The 10,079-nt window shown below is 42.3% G+C and overlaps 2 protein-coding genes across 2 annotated transcripts; one reads left to right on the top strand and one right to left on the bottom strand.

Annotated features, from left to right (window-relative positions):
* The first annotated feature begins 31 nt into the window (after positions 1-31).
* atp5l (ATP synthase, H+ transporting, mitochondrial F0 complex, subunit g) lies at positions 32-1,707 on the top strand. Its single transcript, XM_028031538.1, has 3 exons — positions 32-192; positions 560-711; positions 1,506-1,707. The coding sequence occupies exons 1-3, from the start codon at positions 141-143 to the stop codon at positions 1,602-1,604; spliced, it is 303 nt and encodes a 100-aa protein (XP_027887339.1). The 5' UTR covers positions 32-140; the 3' UTR covers positions 1,605-1,707.
* Positions 1,708-2,548: 841 nt separating this feature from the next.
* ftr82 (finTRIM family, member 82) lies at positions 2,549-8,241 on the bottom strand. The gene is made up of 7 exons (XM_028031536.1): positions 7,651-8,241; positions 6,374-6,469; positions 6,053-6,286; positions 5,800-5,959; positions 5,663-5,719; positions 4,057-4,128; positions 2,549-3,965 (listed from the first exon to the last, which is right to left on the bottom strand). Exons 1-7 carry the CDS (start codon positions 8,239-8,241, stop codon positions 3,442-3,444), a joined length of 1,734 nt encoding a protein of 577 aa, XP_027887337.1. The 3' UTR covers positions 2,549-3,441.
* Positions 8,242-10,079: the final 1,838 nt, after the last annotated feature.

Genomic DNA, 10,079 nt, shown 5'->3' with positions numbered 1-10,079 from the left:
GAAGATGGCAGCAATGAAAGGTAAATGGTTTCTCTACAGGCAGCAGCGTGGTCAGCTGGAGTCAGTGGTCCTTCAACTGGAGGTGACATTCAGTGGGTTTGCCGAAACGGGGGATACGTAGCGTCTACAAACGCGCCAACATGTCACAGACTGTGCAGAAACTGGTTGCTAAAGTACCTATTCTTGTTGATGGTGAGTTATTTTTCTTTCTGCAATTTAAATTTATTATAGGACGGATATAAGTTGTTTAATCTTCCTTAACAACCCGTCAACGGATCAACGAGGGTGATGCTGTGTTGACCCAGCCTTCCGATGAATGAAGTGGATGTCAGATTATGTGTTTCTATTTTATAATACAGTTATTGGATACTAATTTATTATTGCCCTTGTTGTTTTAACCCGTTAAATTGTGGTTTATCTGCATAATAAGTCCAGTTGTTTCCTTTAATTGAACAGAAGACGCCTAGCTGAACCGTTAATGTTGCCTAGCAACGCCGCGGTTCTAGCTAAACCACCGTTAGAGGCCCGAGCTGACTGGGACATATGTCTCTCCCTACAGCCGCTGTCACCTTTTCCAAACCTCATCTAGCAACCTTCTGGTATTATGCTCGGATTGAACTGGTCCCCCCGACCCCCGCCGAGCTCCCCAGAGCCATTTTGGGAGCTCTAAACCTGCTCAACATTACCCGCCTCGGCCAGACCACAGTCAGGGTGCGTGAGAACCATGGCAACAAACCTATTTAGGTGTCTTTATCGAGGCCATAGCAAAATCGGCAAGGGACGTCCATGTCGAAGCAATTTCTTTTGAAGGAACGATACAACAACTTTATTTTAGAATCTGATAAATCAAATGACAACTTCTTCGTCTGCTTTTTTATTCCCCCCCCCCCGCTGTTGCTTTTTAGCTTTCTGTACATTCATTACATTTCTATTTTTAAGCTCAGCCAGTTCGAAACAGAAAAAATACCCACAGCTGAAATCAGTTCACCCCCCCTCCCCCTTTTTGTTTTTAGAGCTCAGTCCTTATTGACATGTATAAAATTACAGCTGATGTCCCAGAATATGTTAATTAATGAAAATTTTAGTGTCCTGAATTGGCACATGGGTCTGCAGTGGCTGGATTTTAGAACTTCATGGATTGTATTGCGAAGGAGAGCTAGCTGACTGTCAATAATAATGATAATGGAGAGTGCACTGATTCCACAAGTTATTGTGCATTAAAGATAGAAAACAACATTTAGCTGGTTCTTTACAATGTTTTAAAAAAATTTTTTACTGTCATTTCTAACTTCTACATTTTCCAAAAATATAAAAGTTAAATTGTGGTTACTTTTGGAAAAAGTGAAAATATTCAAGTGGAGTATCTTTGTATTTTCACCCCCCCCCCACCCTGCCAGTCATTTCATCCTAAATAACACAACAAGACACCTATGAGCCATAATCATGTAAAGCTGAACCTTAACTGCATGGTTGGCTTGGTTATTAATACAACTTTTGTGTTTCAGGATGTTGTGAGGAATGGAGTGGTGGCCACTGAAATTATGCTGTGGTACTACATCGGAGAGTGCATTGGCAAACGTGGTCTGATTGGCTACAAAGTCTGATATTTTTGGACTGATGTTTATTTTTTTTTTTTCCTTTTGAGCGTTCTATGCTCAACCTACTGTTCTAGGAACTAATAAACTGTTATCTATTGTTTGTTTCAAACTTGTTGCCTCTTGTGTTTATGGACATGCTTTATTGTAACCTGCACACCAATTTACCTGTAGTTCTATTATAAAATTTTGTTTCAGAATTAAAGAATTTAAGAATAAGAACTGTGTAATTTATTTACAATTGGGATAATTCATAAAATTCTGTGTCAGATGTAAATATTATTATGGGTGTATTTATCTTACAAGTTACTTCTGAAAATATAGTTATATGGAATAAAGATGTAGCTTAGATTCAAAGTGGGCCGTGAAACTGGACAGTGATCACAGAAACATCAAATCTAAACTATTATGTTTTTAATTCTTGATATTAAATTTAAGTATTTGTAAAATCTGGTAAAGAGCAGATTATTTTTATTAGATCCTCATAAAATCCAACAGTTAACAGTTTATTCTACTTTTTCAGTGACTAGAACATATAGTTTATTCTTTTTGCACATGACTAAGCAGTATGGAGAAAATTTTAAATCTGATACGATGCCAGATGATAAATCCATTACCGACTAAGCTTTACTTAATACATAATTACTGTTTTAGTGCGCTTTCTTCTTCCAGGCAGCAGGGGGCGTTCAAAGTATTGCCAGTCTTCAAGGGTCAGTCTTTAAAACCGATTCAGTATTTAGGTCTTCACCGACTGCTAAAGTAATAAAATTAATTTGGTCAGATTAGAAAAATTGGACAAAAAAATAAATAAATCAAACTTCTACGCACATTTAAGTAAAAATACAAATTTAGACATTTTGCAAAATTCTAGAAGATACTCAATGTGTTTGAAGCCATTTAATTTCTAGCATTGTATATAGTATTTGATCTGGAATCACCAATAACACATTATGTTTTTAGTTCCTCATTTAGAACCATCAATGCCTTTTTATTCTTTTTTGTTTACAAAACGTTTTCTTCATATCAATTATATAATTATGCTGGAAAACTTACATAAAATTAAATAGGAGTTAGTTCAAGTGAAAATAAACTTCCAGGGCTCTAAATTGTTGCGAACATTATCAAATAACAGGGAACAGAAAATGAAATGACGATGCAGCACTCTTCTGAATGTACTAAAAGCATAAAACCAAAACAACTTTTACTGTAGAATTCATATGTTTGAAAAGAGTGAACATCAACATATAAAAATAAATCACACAATTATAAAATGTGACAAATCTAACATAGGTTTCAATTAAACAGCTGGACCTGATTACAGCGTTAATTATGTGTAATAGATGTAAGGGAGAAACTGTGTATTGTGTGTAATAAATGTCACCTTTAGTTATATTTACTTCACACTAGCACATTGTAAAATTACATCGATATAAGCTGCTCCACATGTTGATTTTGCATTTCAGTATTGATTCAGTAAGCCATGTTTAAAACGTGATTTAACAGCACAGTGTCAAATCTAATACACTAAGGTATTAGATCCCTTAACACTAAGGGATGGTGTTAAATCCATCCTTTTAAAAAAGGGATGGTTTTAAGTTGGGAAAAAAATACACATTTTTAAATGAGGATTTAAAAAAATTTTTTTTATTTTTTTTAACGTATTTAAAAAAATACGTTAAAAAAATCTGTTTTAAAAAAATACACACATCCTCCTTTAAACATAACTAGTAGAACTCCATTAATGTGGTTTTGCTATAATTATACATTCCTGTAAAAATACACACTTTGATGCTGTATGCTATACAAAACAAAACGTGGATTTGTTCAGAGGCTCAGGCATCAGAGTTCATTTGACGTTGCAGATCTTCACAGACGTTCCGACTCCGAAGCCCGGATAGACGGGCTCGACAAACGTGGTCTGAAACCTGTGCAGGAGCGTCATGGAGCTGTTGCCTATGCTGTAAAACGCCAGCACCCCCGCCGTATGGTCCAGGTACACGCCTATCCTGGGTGAGTGCGGCCCGTTGACGGCTTTGTCCACCCGGTTGTGCCAGGCGGAGTATCCCGTGTCGGAGCAGAGGAGGCTCCAGGACTTGTCGTTGTATCCCAGCAGGCACAGCGAGCCCTTGCCCTTCCGGCTGATGCTCCTGTAGGCCACACCGATGGAGAACTCCCCGCTCCACTCAATTTCCCAGTAGAAGCGACCGCCAGACAGGGCCTCGCGGCACAGTACCTGGGCGAAGCTGTCAAACCTCTCAGGGCTGTCGCTGTAGGGCTGCAGGTCTCTGGTGCGGATGACCTTTCTGCTGCCCTCGGAGATGTAGAGCTCTTTGTAGGCGGTGATGGGGTCCAGCTTCAGCTGGCAGAAGTCTGAATGAGGAGAACCGACATTTTCAACAGATTCCTCATTGGGATGAGACTGGCAGCATGATTCAGGAAAAAAAACGTAGGAGGTTCTTACATTTGATAAAATCGGCTTTGGTCTTTGGCTCTGGAGGAGGAGTATTGTCCACCGTCATTTTCATTTCTTTACCTGAGGACCAAAAAACACTGGTGAGTCACTCTGAGCTGCACACACCCACTCAGATGCCTCTGATGCTTTGCTAATGTGCTTTGATACTGATATTAATACTACAAGGTACCTCCATTTTATGCCATAGAGTAAAGTGCATGTATCCTCCCCTTAGTCAATACTTGTGGAACCATTGTTTGCTCTCAATACAACTGGAAGTCTTTTGGGGGAATATCTCTACCAGCCTTGCATATAAAGTGAAAAATAGCTGAATCTCAGTCAGATTGGATGGATAGCATCTGTAAGCATTTTTAGGTTTGGTAACAGATTATAAATTAATCTTAAACCTCAATTTTGACTGGGTTTTCTCAAACATAGTTGATCCAGGGGTGCAATGATGAATTGACCCAGATTTCCTTAATTTTGGAAGCTCAGCAGTTGGCTGATATTCACATGACAAACATGTAATCTGTCACGAAAGATCTGAAAATCAGCCACTGTCCCCATTTTCTCTGTGTAGCTCAGTCTCTAGTCTTTTGCAACTTTAAAATCTCTAGTATGTAACTTTTATAAACATATCTGTTTTTTTATATATTTGTTAAAACTGTTACTATGTCGTGACATTATAGTATGAGACAGATAATCTGTGAAAAAAACTTAGCTCCTCTGCCTTATTCCAGTGCTCTCTATAGAAATACACAGCTTGGTTAGAAACAACCAATCAGAGCCTTAGTGCTGTAAACTATGCTTGCGCACGCGCTGCTCACATCCTCCCTTTTGTTCTCTGCCATGCTACAGATAGCAGAGCCTTCCAATAGCAGAGCCTGGTGAATTCTTAGGCTAGTCATGATGGCCACCGATGACGGCAGATAAACTGTTTTCCTGAAATGGTAAGTTGTTGCTCCACCATTAGCACATTTAGCAGCCCATGCACGAGGTTGACTGACAGCACCAAGACGCTCCTCCTGACTCTGATTGGTTGTTTTTCACCAGGAGCAGTTCATTTCATCAGACAGCAATCGTAGCACTGGGAGGAGGTGGAGGAGATAATTTTGTTTTTTTACAGATTATCTGTCTCATATTACAGTTTTCCTGGAGAATTAAGTAGTTCCCAGCATGACGCTGCCACCACCATGTTTCATAGCGGGAACATTGTGTTGAGGCTATCTTAGCCCCATCTGACCAGAGCACCTTCCTTTGCATACTTGCTGCCTCCTTGGCATGGCTTGTGGCAAATTGCAAAGACAACTTCTTATGGCTTTCCTTTAACAAAGGCTTTCTTTTCGCCACTCTTTCACGGAAGACCTGATTTGTGCATGACTAATGGCTGCCATGGTGACAAATGCTCCAACATGAGCTGTGGATCTCTGCATTGCAAATTGAAGCACATAAAATCCCAGTGGATTTGTGATGTGTGAAATAGCTCAAAGGGAGTGAATATTTTTTCAAAGCCTGTATGTTCATATATGGAGCACCAGTCGTAGATTTCACTTGTTATAGCTCACAGATATGATAACATCAAACTAAATAATAATTAACCTATGATAGCGCTCACCTCTGCTCCTTCTGTCCAATGTCCGGCTCTCCGTCGTGTAGATTGGGACTTCATTCACTGTAAAAACAGCACACTGGGTTTAAAAACACAGCTGTTTTCGACTCTTTGTGTAAATGTTTCAGTTACTGATATCCAACCTGTTTTGGAAATTTTGAGCAGCTCCTCCCTGCCGAATTCCTCGAGGCGCTCTTTTATCTCCCCCACAGCCTTCCTGACGGCGGCAAAGGAGAAGTCGGGGTTGACGGTCACCTTGGGAATGAAGCCATCGTCGGTCGGCGTGCACAGGTAGTTAAAGTTCTGATGGGAGGAGGCAAGCGAGAACGTCTCAACCAATTCGGTCAGAGATCTCAGTCAAAATCTGAAAAAAACCCCCAAAAAAGTGTGTCGCACCTGCAGAAAATGGATGTGGTCTTCGGTGCTGTAGAGCTGCTTGAGGCCGGTCTCCTTCTTCTTGAGCTCGTCGATCTCCTGCTCCAGTCGCTCGATCAAAGCTTCGGCCTGGTTGAAAGCCGCCTTCTCGTTGATGCCGATCAGCTTGGTCACCTCCGACCTCATCCTCTCAATGGAGCGAATCATGTCCTCAAACATCTTCTGGCTCTCCACCATTGCTCTCTGGGCTGAGTTCTGCGAGGAAAAGTAGTTTGCTGGTGAGATTTGGTCCAAATTGTAAAATTATTGTTCAAAAATAAAAGAAGAAGAAGTACACTCTACCTTAAGTGAATCCACAGCAGTCTTGAGTTCCTCTAGCTCCTTTACCCTTTCCTGGCATTTTTGCCTAATCTCAGCTTGGGAAACACCCAACAGTTTCTGGAAAATAAAGGAGGATTACAAATTTATCCTCTATGTTTTTTTTAGGCACTCACTCCCTGATAACTGTATAGTATTATCCTCCTTTATTGCATCATGCAATGTTGCAATAAAGAACTCAAAACAAGCGATATTAACTCAGATTAGGAGAAATATCAGGAGTTCTTGCAGTGCGGGGGATAAAGGCTGGATCAGGACTGGCATTCTTTCTCATCAGAGAATATATCTGGGGAGGCCCTTTGGCAGGCCGGACAAAACCTCGCTCAAAGAAGCTTCTTAACGCGGCCCGCTTTTATCTCAGAGGGAGGAAAAAAAAGTCTGTGGAAGAATTCCAGTCATGTCAGGAATGCGAAACTACGGGTAAGGAGATGTTTCAAGGTGCACGGTGGTAGAATAGGAGGTTTCTAATTCAGCTTTTACTCAAACCTGCCGGCCCCATTCTCTCCAAGATAAGCTTGAGGAATGTGGGGAATCTAGGAAGGGAGGGGGATAACATAAGAAGACGGGGGTGGGAGGGTGAGAATCAGGTTGTAAATCTTTGCATGAGGGAAGCCAGGCAGCCCGTGGTTGTAGATGTTGCAATTACTTCACCATTGGCTAAATATATATTCCCCGCCTGCTATTAAACCTCTCCTAGTGTGTATCAGTCACACAGTGGAACATCTTCCCACTGCAGTATCTGCTGACAACTCTTATCTGCCCCACATTGTTTTACAGGCCGTGTCATCCCGTGAGTCATTGCGCTACTCAATGCCAAAGAGAGATTGAAGCGAGGTGTTGTCTGCCTTCACTCCCTGACATTCCAGTCCCGTCCAAGGCCCCACTCCCACAGGTGGGAACCGACCGCGAAAGGCAAGGCTGAAGTGTTTATCCCTGGATAGCAGCTTTTAGGAAGGTGTGTGCGTGTGTACGTGGAGTTGTGGTGAGAAGTTTAAGACACACCCCTGGGCTAATAAGAGAGCTGGGTTTGTTTTGGCGGCCCTGAATGCCGGCCAGGGAAGCTGATAGCATTGGTGAAATGGGTCAAAGTCCAAGCAGCAATCCCAGGAAGCTGGGGTGACAAAAAAAACATAATGCCCTGCTTGCTTTCACTCAAGTAAACACACAAAGTTTGACTTCATCAATCACCATGGAGCCGAACAAAACCACATCAAGCTTTCTACGAAAGCAGAACATCCTACCTGCTTCTCGCCCCTCTCTGCCTCGGCGGACACGATGTCATGGCCTCTGTGTTCGCTGACGGTGCAGATGGCACAGATGCACATCTGGTCCGTCCGGCAGAAGAGCTCCAGGGACTTCTGGTGTTGCGGGCAGATCTTCCTGTCTAGGTTCCCCAGCTCGTCCACCAGCTTGTGCCTCTTGAATGTGGCCGACTCGTAGTGCGGCCTCAGGTGCTTCTCGCAGTACGACGCCAGGCAATTCAGGCACGACTTAACTGCCTTGAGTTTCTTCCCTGTGCAGAAGTCGCAGGGCACGTCGTTGGTCCCCGCATAGATATTCGCCTGTGACACGCTCAAGTTGACATTCAGGCCGCTCTTCTTGATCTTCTCGGCCACCATGGTGAGGGTGGCATTGGGTCGCAGCACGGGCCTCTGGGTGAACGTGATCTTGCACTGGGGACAGATGTAGATCCCGGTGTAGTCCGCTTCGTTCCAGTAGCCGTCGATGCAGTCCATGCAAAAGCTGTGGCCACAGGGGATGGCCACGGGGTCCCTGAGGAGACTCTGACACAGGGAGCAGCTGAAATAATCAGGAGACGTGTGGTCGGCCATTGTGACGGTGCTCCAAAGCCGGTCAGACCTGTAGAAAACAGACGGAGAGAGTGCCAGAAGTGGATAGAGAGTTTGCTGAGTGTGCGAGAGAGCCCGCCCTCAACGGTGTGGTACAGCCTGCCAGGGACAGGATCTACTTGTATTTCTAAATTCCAGAGGTTATTGATTGAAAGCAGGCGAGGCCCCTCCCCCCCTTTGCCGTGAGTACATGGAGCCCTGCCCAGCTCAGATAAGAAAGTTGAGCAAGAAGCGAGCGAGAGGGGAGAAAAAAGTGGAGATGAGAGCAATGGATGGAGAATGAATGAAATGCGAAAAACTAAATCTGCCACATTTAGTCGGGGAGGGGAAGGAAAACGTTTCCTTTCTCCCAGCAGCTTCCTTTCTTCCTGAATTCCTCATGAGGCTCATCTGTGGCTGGGTTGCGCACACACGTCCCGGCAGCTGCATTTCCACCTATTGTTGTCACACAGAATCGACATTGTCTTACACCGGTTATAGTTCGACAAACATTAAAGCAGCCTGAGGTACTGTAGAAATTTCAGGGAGGAAGGTGGCCGGGGGGAACCACCCATTAAACAAACACAGACACTCAAAGCTCAAATGAACCAACAAGAATCTTTCAGAAAAATAATTGCTAGTCTTGTTTTTTTCTTCATTTTTGAAAAAACAAGTCATGTAACTTGCTGTGAAATTCAGAGTTGCAGTATTTACACAGCAACTGGTCTGACCTGTCTGGTCGTTCCATGTGGTGTGTGTGTAGGGGTGTGTGTGTGTGTGTGGGATATACTGGGCAGCAGAAAGAGAAACAGTTATGCTCGACGTGGACAATAGAAACACACAGGTATGAATACACACACACACAGAAACAACATTCCTGTCACATCCAGGTGTGTTGCAATAGTTTCTGTATTACGCTGCACGTTTCATTCAGGTTATGTCACATGTTCTGCAGTAAAAAAAAATTTCCTGTCACCCTGACTCACATTTTATTATTTAACACAAGATGGTGGTAAAAAGCCACCTGGAGAAGCTGATTTTGAGTGAGAGGTGTCTGGTGACATTTTATTATATTTCACAAAAAGTCTAATCTATTAGCCTTCCCCTCATGCCTACATGTCATTCAGTGTTTACTCTCACACCAGTGAAGCACAATAGAAACAAATTCAATTCGGGTTTTTTTGTTGTTTTTTTTAAAGGTACATAAAATTTTCTCACTGACTCGGAGCAATCCAAAACTCTATTGTGGAATTGACCAAGTAAAAATCACCTCACCATTCAAATGTTGCTTTATGTCATCCACTTGGTAGTTTCACCTCTCCATATTTGGCCAAGTTTCTGATAAGCCAGTTTTCCTTCCTTCCTCACGAGGAAACCAAAGAGTCTGTGCTCACAGATTGAACAACCTATCTGTGGAGGGAACCGCTTGAGATCCACAGAAAAAGAAAGCATGTTTAAAAGAAATGTGGTCTCTTTAAGAATATGCAGCTGAAACAAAATTATTATGAAAAATGCACAAAACCTTTTTTGATGAACCTAGATGTGTCATGTTTTAGGTCACAAAGAATTATTTCTACTGATTAAATGCCAGAATGATAAGATAATTTTTAAAGATTTAAAACATTTATTTAAATTCAGAAGTTTACATTTTCTTTCTCCTTATTACATGCCAGAAATGCCTTTATATTGCATTACTTCTGTCAAACATTTTTGGTTTCCTTTCACAAGATTCTCACAATAGCTTGCAGGAATTTTTTTTGGCCCATTCCTTCTGACAGAACCGGTGGAACTGGGTGAGGTTTATAGTCCACCTCGCTCACGGATGCAGCTTTTCAGCTCTT

The sequence above is a fragment of the Xiphophorus couchianus genome, chromosome 11, assembly GCF_001444195.1.
Source record: "Xiphophorus couchianus chromosome 11, X_couchianus-1.0, whole genome shotgun sequence".
NCBI lineage: Eukaryota > Metazoa > Chordata > Actinopteri > Cyprinodontiformes > Poeciliidae > Xiphophorus > Xiphophorus couchianus.
The sequence above is the reverse complement of the archived record's forward strand: the minus strand, read 5'-3'. Positions and strand labels throughout refer to the sequence as shown.